Source organism: Bos grunniens, chromosome 7, assembly GCF_055505025.1.
Source record: "Bos grunniens cultivar Pamir isolate PY7600 chromosome 7, Bosgru_T2T1.0, whole genome shotgun sequence".
NCBI lineage: Eukaryota > Metazoa > Chordata > Mammalia > Artiodactyla > Bovidae > Bos > Bos grunniens.
Genome location: NC_141171.1, coordinates 45,770,401 through 45,788,334, shown reverse-complemented (window position 1 = coordinate 45,788,334; position 17,934 = coordinate 45,770,401). Strand labels below are relative to the sequence as shown.

At 43.3% G+C, this 17,934-nt stretch overlaps 1 protein-coding gene and 1 long non-coding RNA gene across 3 annotated transcripts in view; one reads left to right on the top strand and one right to left on the bottom strand.

The window, feature by feature from the left end:
• Positions 1-2,668: 2,668 nt before the first annotated feature.
• On the bottom strand, positions 2,669-13,491 carry LOC147369373 (uncharacterized). Of its 2 annotated transcripts, none has more exons than XR_015167408.1 (2): positions 12,944-13,491; positions 2,669-3,129 (listed from the first exon to the last, which is right to left on the bottom strand). It is a non-coding gene; the product is annotated as an uncharacterized LOC147369373 (long non-coding RNA). The 2 variants fall into 2 exon arrangements; XR_015167409.1 differs by having other exon boundaries at positions 11,212-12,982.
• PPP2CA (protein phosphatase 2 catalytic subunit alpha) overlaps positions 13,073-17,934 on the top strand; it is a 25,503-nt gene continuing 20,641 nt past the window's right edge. The window contains exon 1 of the mRNA XM_086411606.1: positions 13,073-13,391. Within this exon, the coding sequence (XP_086267732.1) occupies positions 13,290-13,391 (102 nt within the window). The 5' untranslated portion in view covers positions 13,073-13,289. The remainder of the gene's footprint in view (positions 13,392-17,934) is intronic.

Here is a 17,934-nt window from a genome sequence, read left to right as displayed (position 1 = left end):
CTGTGTGACCCTATGGACTGTAGCCCCCCTGGACTGTCCAGGGGGTTCTCCAGGCAAGAACGCTAGAGTGGGCTGCCATGCCCTTCTCCAGGGTATCTTCCCCACCCAGGGGTTGAAACTGTGTCTGTCTTGTCTCCTGAATTGACAGGCAGGTTCTTTACCACTAGTGCCACCTGGGAAGCCCCAGGTGATAGGTACATGAGAATTTATTAGATTATTATTTCTCCTCTTGTACATATTTGAAAATTCCCATAAGAAACAGTTCGACAAAAGAGAGGATGTTAGGTCATCTGTCCTAGTCTTCCAGGCTGTGGTTTTGTGCTAACAGATGCCAATGGTTTAAATAGATTGCTTCTCTTGCAAACATGATCTCTGTGTACTTCTGGAGACCCAGGATCCTACACTCATGTGGAGATCTCAGACAGAGAAGTGGACTAGCAGAGGAAAGCATATTTTTAGGTAAATGTTTATACTCAAATTAGTATAATTTTTGGTGGCTAGAATTCCCCTTAAAGACAAAATTCTCCTCCCTGACAATACCCAGTATTAGGTACACAGAGGGGATCCTGATAAATTGGTGTGACTTAAGAAACCTGATTGTTCAGGATTCATTCATCAGCTTACTCTGAAGGTTAGATAATGTTTGATTTCGAACCTTGAAATGTATCTGTCAGCAGAAAACACGCTGCATGTTGCTATGCAGATGACATTTTTTTGCAAGGTCCTTCTGTTTGCATGTGAGTTCTCTCCTTGAAGGAAGACTATTAACTCATGCTGCAGCCTGCTGCTCTCTGCTTGGTTCTGGCTATGCCACTAAGCCCAAAATAGAAAGTTCTTTTTACTGCAGAGCAGGGAAAGAGGTTTAAATTTCTCAATTCAAATAACAAAGGGTAGCACTATCTTGGCATTTCTTGGGAGGGGGTGGGGAGAGATACTGCCTGCTTCATCAAGGAGGAGTCATGTGACGCTGGCAGAGGCCAGGACCAAGAGACAAACACACACTGTGGTAAACTGGGCTCGTTTCCCATCCTGGCCCCCCTCATCCCCTCTGTGCCACTGTGTCACCTCTTTTAGGACATGGGAAAGCAGCTGAGCCACTGGGGATTCAGTCCCAGAAATGTCACTGAAGTTATCAGGCTGGAAACAGTTCTCTGAGCCAAACCCCTTCTCTCTCAGCTTTTAGTGGAATCAGTACCTTGCCACAGAGTTAAACAGTAGGGAGATTTTCTTTTCTTTTCTTCCTGTTAAATGGTCAAAAACTTGATCTCTAGGGTCAGAAAGAGTTTGGGGAAATGGCATTCTTATATATTACTAGAAGGAGGTAGATTGACCCAGCCAACTGGAAAGCAATCTGACAAGACGGATCCATGATATAGCAAAGGATGTAGATCCAGAGGCTCTCTCATCTACAGCTGGAGGCAGTATAAACTGGTTCCACAGACAAACTCTTGTACGAGTACCGCAGGGGACATTTACAGTTATGTTCACAGCAGCAATGTGAACAAGACCTAAATCTTAGGAACAATGTACTTGCCCATGAGCAGGAGAGTGAGTGGTGAACTCTGGTGTATTTATGCACTGGGGTATTTTACACCAGCCAAAATGAACTACAGTAGAATGTAATGATACAGATGGATTTTTTAGCAAAGTAATATTAAGTGGAGAAAAAAGTCCTGAAAGATTACATACAACATGACATCCTTTTTATAAAGCTAGGAACAGGACTTCCGCAGTGGTTAAAAGTCTGCCTGCCAGTGCAGGAGACATGGGTTCAGTCCCTGCTGCGGGAAGACGCTATATGCCACAGGCAACTAAGCCCATGTGCCGCAGCTACCGAAGCCTGCCTGTGCTCTAGAGCCTGTGCGCCACAATAAGAGAAGCCCGCACACCACAGTTAGAGAGTAGCCCCAGCTCGCTGCAACTAGAGAAAGCCCATGTGCAGCATCCAAGACTGAGCACAGCCAGAAATAAATAAACAAAAATTAAAAAAAAATAAAGCCAAGAACAATTTTTTAAAATTACAAAATACAGTAAACCCAGGTAACACAAACATCTGCAGCAGGATGGTCCTCTTGGTTGGGGAGCACAGGGAAATGAGGGGGAAGGCCTTATGAGTTAAATACTGGTTATTGTTGAAGTCCTAGTTTTTGTTTTGGGTTGTCAATTGACAGGTACTGATTACATTATTAAGATGAATTTACCACCTAAATTAACAAAATCATGCCATCCAGTAACAATTATCATAATGTCACAAACCAAGGGTTGTGGTTAATCCAATTCTGTGTACCTGACATTAGCATAAAACAAAAACAGTTCCAGAAATGTCACTGGAGCTATTAATAATTGGCACAGTTATTCTGTTTCTAAATATTTATCTTAAGGAATAGACAGAGATGCACATAAAAATTTATGAACAAGAATTTATCATTGTATTTATAAATATAAAAATAGGAAACTACCAAACTAAGTGATTCGTTGGATAAATTTGGTTACATCCCTATGCTTGAAAAAAGGTAGTCTTTTCAAAATATTCTAAGAGTATTTAAATATGTGAGAAAATACTATGTATCAGATGAATAAAACAGGTTACAGAACAGACAAATATAAACCCAGTTTTTAAAAATTTCCTGTTGGTATATATATGTACACACACACACAGAAAACTGGGAAGATTATACATCAAAATGATTTATTGTTCCCCAGGTGTCACAATTATTTTTTCCTAAACACTTAAGTAGTTCACAAATTTTCTACAGTGATCATTAATTCCTTTACAATCATAATTTTACTATAAAAATGGATTTTAATAATAGTAGCTAATGTAGATGGAATACTTGTCATCTGCTAAGAGCTTTACATGGGCTAATTTATTTAAAGCTTAAAATAACCCTATGAGAATGGCAGTATTATGATCCCTGTCTTACAGATGAAGATACTGAAGTTTAGGGGGTTAAATAACTTGAGGATACAGAGGTTCTAAGAAGTAGTGCCTTGAATCAGGCTTCTAGCGGGCTCTTCAAAGAGTGGGCTTGACAGAAGGATTGTGATCTTCCTGGCAGAGGGATGGCTCCAGCAGAGAGAATGATCTTCCTGAGAACAGCACTGGGAACTAAGCAGTCTGATGTGGACCTGAAATCCATATAGAGAAAAGACCCCAAAGGGTGCCTAAGTCAGAGCCAACACAAGGGAGCCAACTGTTGAACCTGGGGAGGGCAGGCATGGGGGAGCCAGGGCACCCACCCCTGAGGATTTCTGATGAGCCCTTGTGGAAAAGGAGGTCCCACTGATTGGAGAAATGGTTGGAGAGCAGAGATGTTTTGCTCGTGGCTCTGGCCAACTCTGATTCCCACCAGCCACTGCACTAGGATTGGCGTCCAAAGCCTTTGGTAGAGAGGAAGAGGGTGCTCTAGACATGGGACAGGGCCGAGGACTTAGCTGCGGTCTCTTATCATCACTCATGCTTTAAATATAAGCTCTGATGTGATCGTGGCGTCAGAGATAAAATGCCTTTCTCAAACTAAGTCAGCAGGATCTGGTATCCAATTTGGACAAGACAGTGGAAAATAGGCTCAGGGGGAAAAAATCCATTGGCTCCAACACCAACACACAGGAGTTGAAGAATCTGACACCTTAATATTGTAGAATAAACAAATGTAGGCATGTTTTCTTATGTTTTCTCCAAAATATCTAGAATAGATATGATTTAAGAAGGAATGAATTTTTAAAACGAGAGAGAATGGATTTTAACAGTTCTCTGCTGAAGAATTCTGGACTATTTTTTTAACATGTAGCTCAAGCATCAGCTTCATGGAAATACTTACCAAGCTGCCTCAAGCAACAAGGCCATCTCTCTTCTATAAATGTCTAATGAATGACTTGTTTACCTGTCGGACTGTCTTCCCTGCTGGAGCATAGCTCAGTGACCTGTGTTCTACACCTCTCGGTTTTCCTGCTCTCCCTGCGTCTCTTTCTGTCAACTCTCCCCCACATACATTCCTATTCGTGCCATGTGGTAAGTCCTAATTAAGTGTTGCTGTTGGAACAGAGAGCTATAGAGGTCTAGGGTGTGGTCTTCTAGAATTCCCAGAGCTGGGAACCAATCCCCCTTTTGCATCTCTGTTACTGGAGAGCCCTTCCCCAGAAAACACATGAAAAAGAAAATTCCCAACTGTATAGCAGTAAATACACAAACACTCACCAACAACTACACAAATGAATGCATGTAAAACTGGGAAAATCTGAATAAGATAGATACATTTTATGAATATCAATATCCCCATTGTGGGGTAGCTCCTCCCGGCCGCCACCCCAGGCTTCAGCAATACGTGAACCGTGAAATTCCAGATGTTCAAGCTGGTTTTAGAAAAGGCAAAGGAACCAGAGATCAAATTGCCAACATCCGCTGGATCATCGAAAAAGCAAGAGAGTTCCAGAAAAACATCTATTTCTGCTTTATTGACTATGCCAAAGCCTTTGACTGTGTGGATCACAATAAACTGTGGGAAATTCTGAAAGAGAAGGGAATACCAGACCACCTGACCTGCCTCTTGAGAAACCTATATGCAGGTCAGGAAGCAATAGTTTAGAACTGGACATGGAACAACAGACTGATTCCAAATAGGAAAAGGAGTATGTCAAGGCTGTATATTGTCACCCTGCTTATTTAACTTCTATGCAGAGTACATCATGAGAAACGCTGGGCTGGATGAAGCACAAGCTGGAATCAAGATTGCCGGGAGAAATATCAATAACCTCAGATATGTAGATGACACCACCCTTAGGGCAGAAAGTGAAGAGGAACTAAAGAGCCTCTTGATGAAAGTGAAAGAGGAGAGTGAAAAAGTTGGCTTAAAGCTCAACATTCAGAAAACGAAGATCATGGCATCTGGTCCCATCAGTACATGGGAAATAGATGAGGAAACAGTGGAAACAGTGTCAGACTATTTTTTTGGGCTCCAAAATCACTGCAGATGGTGACTGCAGCCATGAAATTAAAAAATGCTTACTCCTTGGAAGAATAGTTATGACCAACCTAGATAGCATATTGAAAAGCAGAGACATTACTTTGCCAACAAAGGTCCATCTCGTCAAGGCTATGGTTTTTCCAGTGGTCATGTATGGATGTGAGAGTTGGACTGTGAAGAAAGCTGAGCGCCAAAGAATTGATGCTTTTGAACTGTGGTGTTGGAGAAGACTCTTGAGAGTCCCTTGGACTGCAAGGAGATCCAACCAGTCCATTCTAAAGGAGATCAGCCCTGGGATTTCTTTGGAAGGAATGATGCTAAAGCTGAAACTCCAGTACTTTGGCCACCTCATGTGAAGAGTTGACTCATTGGAAAAGACTCTGATGCTGGGAGGGATTGGGGCCAGGAGGAAAAGGGGACAACAGAGGATGAGATGGCTGGATGGCATCACCGACTTGATGGACGTGAGTTTGAGTGAACTCCGGGAGATGGTGATGGACAGGGAGGCCTGGCATGCTGTGATTCATGGGGTCGCAAAGAGTCAGACATGACTGAGCGACTGAACTGAACTGAACTGAACAGTACAAGATGTTACCACTGGGAAACTGGGATCTCTAGTATTTCTTACAACTGCATATGAATCTAAAATTATCAATAAAAATTTTAATTAAAAAAATTCCTATACATTATCCTTTAGGAATTGATGGGGCCCCCTGAATTCACCCACAAATAATTTGAGAACTCGCCAGTATAGTCTAATCTCTACCTTGTTGAATGGGGAAACCAGTAGGAAAGGATGTACTCAGTCATACAGACTGTTGATGGCAGAAGTGGAGATGAGCCCAGCTTTCCTTGCACTTCAGTTGGCTCCTGGGAGGAGGACAGTGCAGTCCACATTGTGTTTTTTACTTGACTTAAAGGCAGGACAAACCAATCTGGGCAACTAATACTCCCTGACATGGGGAATGAGCTGGGCAATTTGTTTGCAGAATAATTTAGTCTTTTTTTCTTCTCATTGCTTTTTAGGCTGCCAGTGCTCAGCCTAAGAATGGAAAGGACTTTATTCCCAAAGAAGATGGCTTGAAAAGGTGTAGCTCAGGGACCAGAAGCCTATTTGACTCTGATTGCCATTTGTTGTTACTATTGAGTTACTAAGTCACGTCTGACTCTGCAACCCCAGAGACTGTAGCCCTCCAGGCTCCTTTGTCCATGGGATTTCCCAGGCAAGAATACTGGAGTGGGTTGCCATTTCCTTCTTCAGGGGATCTTCCTGACCCAGGGATCGACCACATTGGCAGGCGGATTCTTTACCACTGAGCCTCCAAGGAAGCCCCTGACTGCCATAAGAGCAGCCAGACGGTGCCTATGGGTTATCCCAACAGGCTGGAAATGAAGGAACAGTAGAGAAAGAAAGAGAACAAGAGGGTACATCAGAAGGAAGGAGAGCAGAAGGGCATGGTACAAGGAGACAGTGGAGGAGGAGATGGGATGGACGTATTTAGGGAGTAGGATTGATGTGGTGGGTTGAACCACAGGCCACTCCCTGCAGTCTTTAAGGACTCTATTCTTGGAGACAGTTAGGCATTGAAAATGTCAGGTGGTTGAGTGGTCAAGTTCTTCCTTTTGTGAAAATTACTCGTGATCTGATGCTAAAGGCTCTCCAGGAGTTAAGAGTTTGGGTACTTAATACCAGTTATTTTACATTTATACAAGTTACTTAATCCCTTTGTGCCTCAGTTTCATCATCTGTAAAAAGAGGATATTATATAATAGTACCTGCCTCATGAGTGGTGCGGAGAAGGCAATGGCACCCCACTCCAGTACTCTTGCCTGGAAAATCCCATGGACGGAGGAGCCTAGTAGGTTGCAGTCCATGGGGTCGCTAGGAGTCTGACATGACTGAGCGACTTCACTTTCACTTTTCACTTTCATGCATTGGAGAAGGAAATGGCAACCCACTCCAGTGTTCTTGCCTGGAGAATCCCAGGGACGGGGGAGCCTGGTGGGCTGCCGTCTATGGGGTCACACAGAGTTGGACACGACTGAAGCGACTTAGCAGCAGCAGCAGCAGCATGAGTGGTGAGGGATAAATTATATAATACATATAAAACATTTAGAAGAGTACCTGACACATAGTAAGTGCTTAATTAATGCTGGCTTTATAATTGTTGGGCTTCCCTGATAGTTCAGTTGATAAACAACCTGCCTGTAATGCAGGAGACCCCGGTTCGATTCCTGGGTTGGGAAGATTTGCTACCCACTCCTGTATTCTTGGAATTCCCTTGTGGCATAGCTGGTAAAGAATCTGCCTGCAATGCAGGAGACCTGGGTTTGATCCCTGGGTTGGGAAGATCCCCTGGAGAAGGGAAATGTTACCCACTCCAGTTTTATGGCCTGGAGAATTCCATGGACTGTATAGTACATGGGGGCACAAAGAATCGGACACAACTGAACAACTTTCACTTAATAATTGTTACTACAGGACAGCAGTTCATTTCCTCTTGCTTGTTCCTCCAAAGATAGAGACAGCTGATAAGCATCCTTCCTCTAAGAAACAACCGTCAACATGCTGGCACTACATTATCCATCAGTTTTCTCTTTTCTGCACACACTGGTCATTCTCCTGTTTGTGGAACCAATTCCACTACCATACACCACAATGAGAACTTAAAAGAGGAGCACATAAGTTCATGGTAATCAAGGGGTCTCCTTACCTGGTGTTTAGAGCACAAACACTCTGTAAGGGGAAAGTTTGTTTCTTTCCATCAGACAGGAGAGCAGTATGGTCCTATTCTATTTTTGCAAATTAACTTGAAAGCCCTGTTTAGATGCCTCTATGCTTGCCGTCTATGGGGTTGCACAGAGTCGGACACGACTGAAGCGACTTAGCAGCAGCAGCAGCATGCTTGCAAATCCACTTTCTTTGGGGAATCTGATTTCTAAATTTTGCCTAGCATGAAGCTAGAGCCCTGATGAACTGTTAATCTGGAAAACAAAGAACAAGATTTTTTTACTCTGGCCTCCCGCAAAATGTCCCCCTCCTTGGCAGTGTTTGCAGGAGGCTTTAGGGAACACCTCCCGTGGGCTCACCAATAAGTCCTCTATTCATACATCTCTACTCTGACAAGTGCCAGGTCTCTCTGAGGTTCCACTAGATTCTGGGGCTAGGAACTCCCAATCAAGAGAAATCTAGAGTCCTCAGAGAAGACTCCTCAGAGGACGCAGGGCTTGAGTAGGGTTCATATAGCTACAAGGGGCTATCTGGAAAGCAAGGACAGGCTGAACAAAGAGGTCAAAGTAGGAATGGAATGGATGAGCACAGCATTGGTCTGGGGGAAGAAGGAGTCCACAGAGCTGAGGAGAAGAGCTTTGAGTGAGAGGTAAGGCAGGAAAAAGGCCATATTGAAATACTTTGTGAGAACTTTTGAGAAGGTCACAGGAGAGACAAGACTTCTTTTCACAAGAAAGTGGGGGCCCTTGAGTAGTATTCCAGGGCACAGTGGAATATTTACTAGAACTGTTGGCTACACGTACTTTGGGCTTGCAGTTCCCCTAAAAGGTGCTTTGTCATGTTTACTCAGATAATATGATTTTCTTTTCACAATTATAAAAGCAATGTTTTCATTACAGGACAATGAAGTAAAAAGAAAATAAAAGGGAGTTCCCTGATGGTTGAATGGTTAGGACTCTGTGCCTCCACTGCAAGGAGGCCTGGAGCTGCTGGAATGGCCAAAATAAATAAATAAAAAAACAATTCTGCTCACTAGAAGCAACTGCTGTTATTAATACTTCACTGTATATCTTTCTAAAGCCTCTTATAATCAGATATTTATAGTATATATTTAATAAAATTAGGACTAGATCATACATGCTATTTTATAAAGGCACTTTTTTCACTTAAAATATCTTGCAAATAATGTTCTGTCAATAAACATACTTCTATGATAAGATTTTTAATAACTGCAAAGTTGATGACAGTATTCTTCAGGTTTACCCAGCCTTTCAGAGTGATGACATTTTCTTTTCATTTCAGATTTTTTTTTTTTTCCCTTTAACAGAAAAAAATATTTTCTCTGTAACTGAGAATGGTATCTGGATGTCATGGACATTCCTGGGGGACATGGTCATTTCTCTTTTTTCTTCAGCCAAACTGCAGTAGCTAAGGAAAATGGCTGATTTATTTCTATGGCAAAGTTCCTGGTCACAAAATTTGGGCCACATCTATCGAATTCTAATTTCAGGTGAAATGGCAATATAAATTTAATTTTGGGGGGAAACCAGGAAGGAGAGGAATAGGGATAGATGCGAAAGCATCATTGCATATCCTAGGTGCAGAAATCCTTGGGCAGGCCCAGTCAATCAGAGCATGGCAGGCTTCTCACAGGCAGAGCCACTAAGCTGTTGACTTCCTGGGTCTGTTTTGAGGTTTCTGGGGCATAGAAGGCCTTGCTGCAAAGAGCGTGTTGTCAGATATGGCACCTTTTTCAGGTAGAAGATTCTAGCTGAGAGGAGCATAGGACTGACGAACTGAATTAATTCCTGGATTCATTCCTAAGTGACTTACTCTTTGTACAACAAACTTTCTGATCATTTGCTTGCTGGCAGGGAAAGAGAGAGGATGTAGTTTTTGTTCCATCTCTACTCTCTTTCCTTGGACTTCCTCCCACTTCCTCATTTTCCACAATGGTATTGTGTGGAAAAACCTATAAGACACACAGCTTGCGGGATCTTAGTTTCCAACTAGGGATTAAAGCTGTGCCCCCCACAGTGGAAGCGTGGGGTCCTAAGTACTGGACCACCAGGGAATCCCTATCTGGTGTTTTTGATAGTTATGTTCTGTTTCCAAAGACCAGTATGTATTTCATGGCAGGCATTGAAGGGCTCCAACTGACACTAAAGGATATTTAGAATCAGAGACCACTTAGAAATAATACTTACTGGATATTTATTATATACTTTCTGGTGTATTACGTCTATAATTTCATTTAATTCTCAGGAAAATCCTCTTATTTGGCTATTAAAATGATTCCCACTTTATGGATTAGAAAACTCAGAAAAGTTAGATAGCTTACCTAACCTTACACATTTAGGCAGTTGCAGAACCAGAATTCAAAGCTGATCCATCTGATGCCAGATGCTATTTCTTACCTATACAGCTCAACTTTCTGTCTTAGTAAATTCAGACGTCAGAGAACTGAAAGAAACAACAAAATAAACCTAACCCAAGGCCAGGAGAAGTACCAACAAATAAAATACGTCTCATTTCTTCTCCATAGGAAGAAAGAAAGAAATGTAGTCGCTCAGTCATGTCCAACTCTTTGCGACCCCGTGGACTGTAGCTTGCCAGGCTCCTCCAGCCATGGGACTTTCTAGGCAAGAATAGTGTAGTGGGTTGCCATTTCCTCTTCCAGGGGATCTTCCCAACCCAGGGATTGAACCCAGGTCTCCTGCATTGCAGGTGGACTCCTTACCATCTGAATCACCAGGGAAGTTTAATGTCAATTTTTATACCTTGACTAAGAGTGCCTTTTATAAAGCTATTTGCTCAAGGTTATCTTCCTCATACCCTGCCCCTGTCATCAGATGATTTTTATTTGTAGCTATGTTTAGGCAACACTCAGACTCACTGTATACTGAATTTGCCATCTTGGCAAAGATCTTTTTAGCATATTTGCTTTATTCATCCTCTGGTTTTTGCCAAGAAATAAAAAGGACAGTTCTTTTCAGCTTGCTTTTAATTTTTTGTTTCAGGTATTCCTCAGCTCTAGAATTGAGACAGGTCTAATTAGCCAAGATCAGATAAATCAAGCTGAATTTTCAGATCCATTGGCTATTTTCAATTCTACAGAGCAAAAAAAAAAATTCTTCTAAGAAAATGATATTCTGATTTAGTTCTGTACTGTTTATAATCATATATGCTTTACTTCACTGCTTGAATGCTAATAAGAGCTTCCTAGAATTCATTCCTTAAGATGTTAAGTCATGGCATCTAATTATTTGGCAGGATGTTTTAAGTATATATAATTATATCTTCCCTTTTTGTGGTGGTGGTGAGCCAGGTCATATGCGTCAAGAGAAAATAATACCTACATTAATGCTACCAACAAGGAGCTCACAGCATTTTGGAAAAACCCACTTATTATAATTTTAGCACATATTGGGCACTCAGTACTTTTTAATCTGCCAAACTAACATCACCCGCATCTTTTTAGATAAGAAAAGTCAGGCAAAGGGTAATTATACTGACCTTGCTCCATATTTCAATCTTTAGAGGTCAGTTGTGTGAGTGTGGCTGACACCTTGCACTTGGAAGTATGAAGTTTTAAATCCTGAGCAGTACCTTGGGCAAGTCCCTTCTCTTTTTTGAGTGCCAGTCTGCTTCTTGCCTTATGAGACAGGACCACTTTTCACACAAATACAGGGCAGTGGTGAATAAGATAGCACACTAGGCATGTCTTTATAATTATGGACACCAAGTGATGCTCTTTTTCCCTCCGTTCATTCCACATGATCTTAACTCTTACTCCTCTGTGTTTGAGGATGTTAATTGCAAAACATAGTCAGAAATTGGGAAAGCGAAATTGCAATTTCCAGCTCCGGGGTAGACCAAGTCAGTCAGCTTCGCCAAACAGGCTGTCTTTGGATGAAGAATTTTTAGTCCCATATTGACTGATCTACCCTCAGCGGTCTTCTACAGCCTTGTCTGTCGTCTGGAGGTCGGCCTGACGTCCTCAGGGCTGCTGAGTGAGAGCTCTCCTCCAGCACTTTGCTGCGTGCTTGGGTCAGCTGCTATGAGGGGGGGTGGGGGGGGTGGGTAAGCAGTCTAGAAGACAGGGACTAGGTCCAGCTCTGGCCTTGCCCTTTGAGGTTTAATGTCCTTTAGAAAGCTGTCTCTCAGGTGCTGTGGACACCATAATAGCTCTTCTGCCTATCTGTCCCCAGACCATTCTAGGAAATACTGTTGGGAGAATACATGTGCCACCAGGGTAAGATATTTTGTCTGTCTGGGTGATCCTTCTGTCTCCCAGGCATGGATCTAGCACATAGTTGGCACTCTACGGAGCCAAGTATTTCTGTGAATGCAGGGACAACGAAATGTGAAAACATTTAATAAATCTCAAAGAGATTCATAGCTAGACGGAGGTCCGATCCTAAGGTATCTGAGCTTTCTTTAAAGCGGGGATCTTAGCTGCTTCTAACAGGGTCGCGGGCAGGACGGGTGCGTTCACCTCCTCGCAGCTTTCCCTTGAGAATGAAGGCCAGAGTGGGCGGAGCGTTTACCCACTCTGAGAGAGAGTTTGGGGGGAGCGTTTCTCCTTCCCTGGAATAACTGGAGTCGGAGGGAGACGCACACCTGGGGAGAGACGCTACAAGGGGAGAGGCTTCGCGGTGCGTGCGGAGCCAGGAGTGCTACGAGGCCCCAGCTGTTGGGCCGGAATCTAGGCCTGGGGACAGGTGTGTGCGGGGGGCGGAATCAGGTGCACCGCGCGGCCTTCCCCCAACAGGTACACCCTCCTCCGCCTACGAGTGACCTAATTACAAGGTGCCGACCGCGCCCGGAGGAGGAAGTGGCTACTCCAACCACGCTACCACTCGGCGCCCATTCTTGCCCCCAAGATGCAAGAATTCCACGCAATTTCAGTACTGTTGTATCATGCAGGAACCATGCGGTCGCATTTCTAGTTTCCTTAATTTGACTTTAGTCGCCAGGTGAAAAGCCGAAGGGTATCACCTTAGGGAAGAAGTCTCCAGCTGCAAGGAGCCATCCTCGCACCCCAACCGCGCCTGCGCCACGTTCACGCCCGCGCAGCGCAGGATTTAGTGCTCTGGGATTAGCCTACATCCCAGCAGCAAGCCAGGCCCCTACTCGGTCTCGGACTTCCCTTCCCTCGGCCCCTCCCTGCTAGAGGACCACGCCCTAAAGGCCAAGGTGCCTCAGTAACCAGCGGGCTGCTTTGCGCCTGCGCGTCGAGCCCTACCTCGCGAGTCTGGCGACGGATCGTGGCTGGCGCTGCAGTTGCGCAGCTCCGGTCCCGGCCCTTCTACCCCTCCGCACCCTGCCGCCTCCTGACGCCGGGCGTGACGTCACCACGCCGGCGGCCGCCATTACAGAGAGCAGAGCTTCGGGGCTAGAGCGAGTGGAGGAGGGCAGCGGCCGGTGGCCGAGCACAGAGGGGCGAGCCAGAGGGCCAGCGCTAGCGCCGAGCAACCGCCAGTACCCTCACAAATACCCCGGGAACCGGCGGCGGCGTGTGCGTGTGGCCCGTGTGCGGGCGGCGGCGCGGGAGGAGCGCGGAGCGGCAGCCGGTTCGGGCGGGTGGCATCATGGACGAGAAGGTGTTCACCAAGGAGCTGGACCAGTGGATCGAGCAGCTGAACGAGTGCAAGCAGCTGTCTGAGTCCCAGGTTAAGAGCCTCTGCGAGAAGGTGAGCTACATCTCGGATGGGGGAGCCGCGGCGGGCAGAGCCTTCTCGAGAAAGAGGGCGCCGTGGGGAGGGTGCAACATGGCGGAGGCCCCGGCCCCCCGAGCCTCCCGGACCCGCGCCCGGCACGGCCCGGAGGCGGCTCCCGGGCGACCCGGCGCCCCCTGCCTCCCGCGCAGGGATTGGTTGTCGCTGCCACGGCCGCCTAAAATGGCGCCGTTCACTCAACTCCGGGGCTTTAGAGCTTCCCGGCCTTGGCGCGGGGAGAGATGGCTGGGGGGAGCTAGACCCTGTGGGTCGGAGTTGGGGAAGGTTTAGGTAAGAGAACTTGGGTTCTATGGGTTGGGAAGGTTTAGGTAAGAGAACTTGGGTTCTATGGGTTGGGAATGGGGCATGGAACTCTTCTCTGAGGTGAGTAAGAGGCTTTTTTTTTTACTGGTTCTCTGGCCTAATTCTCAGGTCCAGAGCTGTCCAGAGGCTCCCCGAAAGGCAAGCTTGTAGACCAGATCCCAGGTCCTACCTAAAGGCCCCACAGCTTTAAGTACTGTCTCTCTCTTCTGGAGACTTAAGGTGTGTTTTCAAAGAATTTTAAGATGGATCTCGAACCTACGAGTGTCAGAGGTGGTAGTTATAGGGAGGAGTGTAACTTCTTTTTCATAGTTGGAAGAAATGGAGAATTTGGTGAGTCATACTCCATAAGGAACTTTGGATTGGAAATCAAGTGTCAGTTTATGATTTATATGCTGACTCAAATTGGGTAGTGTGAAACCCTTCTCTAATCCTAACGTACTTGGCATTTTGCCATTTATTTTTTAAATGAGCACCATGAACTGAAAGAGCAGCAAATATTGTGTCCTAGCTCCTTGTTGGAAAAGTTGTGTATTTGTGACTTTAAATAGTGATAGTAATAATAATATATCTTGATTGAGCTTTTACTGTATTCCAGACATTGTGCTTAGTGTTAAAATAATTTATCTCACAGATGTTGAGATTGGAATGTTGTAGTCTGTTTCAGCAAATGCATTTTAAGTTACCTAATTCCAATTTCTTTTTCCCACGGAGTTGGGGAAACAGGTAGCCTGTTGGATTTAAGTCCTATAATTCAGTTTTCTAAAGTAGAGAAAATGATGAGCTCCACCATGAATGCTTCAGCTTAACCTTCTCAAAATTACCTTTGTAGCATCTCATTTTAGTTTCACAGAATTGTGGAATGTCAGCCTTTCTGGAATAGTGAAGGTAATTATTAGACAGTAATTATGCTGACTTGTGGTTTAATGTGAGTTTGATGTATATGCTCCTAAAACAGGCTGTTTCAGATACTATTCTGTGAGTAATTGCAATTTAAGTGAGTCTAATTCAGATATGTTTATTCCCAAGCTTCGACAGAAACTGCTAGTTGATGAGGTGGCACATCATCTCACTGAGCTGAATTTTAATAGGAGCAGTGTAGTCTTCTGTTGCTTCTTGATCCTTAATTCATGTGGATGACATTTGTTTTAAAGGGTTAGAAATAGACTTTTAAGGATCACTTAATGTATAATGTTAGGTCTTAGTGTTTAGGTACTACTGTAAGTGATGATTTTAATGACTTCTAGGGTTGAGTTCTTACTCTGTATAATGACTTTGAGTCAGCAGTTGGCTCGGTGACTAGTCATTTGCGTAGAAAACATTGCAAGAGAGCAAGGATGTAATTAGAAGCCCACTGAAATGTGCGATAGACCTGGACACTAGTCCTCTTTCTGCCACCAAGTAATTGCGTCTGACCTTGAGGCAGCCACTTCACTTGGGCCTCCTGTCTATAAGCTAGAATTAAAACAGATGTCCCAAGGTTCTTGTTAATCTGAGATAGTAAGGTTCTATTTTAAATTAGTACTGTATTTAAATACTGAAAACTTACTAGATATCCATGACTGCTTGCTTTTATGAGAAGAATGAAAAATAATCATGCTTATCCTCAAGGAGACTGAATCTAGTTGGAAATCAGTCGTAGGTGGACCACGAGGTAGAGTGTTCTTGTTGGAGACAACAGAAGATACTACTGGAGTTACAGTGGGGTGCTGAAGCTTGATCTATTTGGTAAATGGCCATTGTTTCCCACCTTTGTAAAATTTAGATGTGGTGAGATTAATCAATTTATGCTTAATTCTCCATTGCTCATTTACTGCATCAAGATTTTAATTCTTAGAGCCAAAAAAAAGGAAAAAATACTTGAAGCTAGATTTCTAAGTCTTGGATCCTTTCAGGGAGATAACCACACAGCTTTCAAAATGTTTTTAACTTGTTAAGTATTCCAAGTCTTAGAGTTCTATTAATCTTTCAAGCTAAGTTAATTTGAAGGCAGTTTTTTAGGTAGACGAGACAAGTTAAAGTACATGACTTACCATCTTTTGTTCAACTCTCTTTAGTGAAAGAGAAAAGTTCTCTTTTCACTATTAGTATTTGTATGACTAGTAGTGCATCTAGTGAAGGCTACAGATTTTGAAAACCTTGAAGGAAAAACTTTGATTAGTATTATAGTTTTTTTCTTTTTTCCCTTTTTGTTTTTAAAGAAAAGATACTTGGTGGAGATGGCTAATTCATAATTTCTTTAGTTATGAGAAGAAAAGTGTGTATTTATAAACAAGAGTGAATATGGTTTTTATGCTTTTAACTAGTTAAGATTTTCTCCCCCCAGGATGTGATCTATATCAAAGCCAAGGATGATGTTGTGTGCCTAGCGCTAGTAAACAGTCTTGTTTTGTTCAGCAGTGGTTTCATTTAGGTATGGTTTTTGGCCTTGTGCTTTCATGTCTTACCAAACTTGTGGAGAATGTTGTTTGTATCCAGAGGAGTTCTTTACCTAGGCATGCTATTTTCTATTGCTGTACAAGCACTATAAATAAAATGCAGTATGAGTCTTCCTTCTGGTTGGATGACCTGCAAAATACTTGACCAAGGTTAAATTCCTATATGAAATGGGTAATATATTTTTGTGAGTCTGTGTGTGTGTGTTTAATTTAAAAGGTTGTTTGACTCATTTCCATAAAGGTAATTTGAATATCAAGAACAAGCAGTTGTGGGGCCAGCATGGTACAACATACTGTTTTCATCATACTGTCACTTATGAAACAAGCTTATGAAACAGTTATCCTCATAGATAGAAACCACACCTCAGAAAGGTAAAGAGACTTGGCTACAGTGACTGAATTCAGATTGCCTAGTTGTATAGACTTTAAGCCCAGTGTTCTAGTCTTACTGCACAGCCTCCCTCTCTTCTGAGGTAGTGTTAGTAATGAAAGATGCAGATGAATTGAGGCCAGACTGAATTGCAGAATCCTCAGCTATGTAAAAGAAAGTATAATTTTTGTTCTGATTGCTTGAAAGCTTCCTATTCATGTCACATACTGTTGTCTCACTCTGTCCTGGAGGAGGAAACAGTAATTATTCTTCAATATTGGATGTGGCTAACTGCATTTGCTTCTCAAATAAGATTAGTGAGGTGAAAACCCCAGTTCATTTTCTGTGTATTCTAAGATAGTGTAAATCATGATCCAGAGAACGAGCTCTAAAATATTCTAATAAAGCGTAACTGACATTTATATTGTTCATTACAGCTTGTTAAAATGCCTTTCTTTTTATCCTCATAGCTACCTTGATCAAGGCTGTCTGCCTGGGTGTATTTTGTGATCTTCCAGGCATGAATCAGTAGTGCAGTTGTCTTTGAGTTGACTTAATGAGGAAACACTAAAAAGGTGAACAGATCTTTTTGGACACACAAATTTCCCCCCTCCCCCAACTCTGCCTTTGTTTCTCTGTCAGAATCAAGAGTTCTGTGTCTGCAAATACGGGCAGTAGAACTAAGGTGAAACTCATGCTATAAAAAGAAGGACGGGCACTGGAAGAGCACTTGAGATAACTCTTGTTCGGTATTCTTTTTCCTGGTTTTATTGTAAGTCAGGTTTGTCAGTTACTTGTTGAGGAGTATTTATTTAGTTTTGAGGAGATAAACTTTAAGGAAAACCAGGAGACATTGGGTTTGGATTAATGTATGGTGGAGAGGCGGTCTCTCTTGAGGGTGCTGAGAAGTAGGAGAAGTTACGTTTGGCATAGAATCAACCCCCCTCCTTTTACTATTTTCTTTATATTTAGAGCTGTTTCTCTTATTTGCACCTTTTTTCCTTACCATTTCTCATTATCATCCTTTTGTGAAAAAACCTCAACCTGCAGTCCACTGGACAAGTGAAATCTGAAATAGAATATAACTGTGAAGGGGATTTCAACTTCTGGAGCAAAAGTTGTAGCAGAGACTGAAGTAGAGAGAGGTCTGGTAGCCAGTAAATGGCTGGGGTGAGTGAGGTCTGAAAGGACTGGAAAAAGCAATCTAGGACTGACTGCTTAATTTTTTCACAGTACAAAGTTGCTGTTGCCCATTGATTTATTGGTATTGTGATTTGGAATGGATGAATAAAGCAGTGACAGATATATCTGCATCTGGGTATTTTCTAAACTATACATGACCAGCTGACCAGTCACTCTGGCACACCCTGTCCCCACCTCTGCCTTAGTC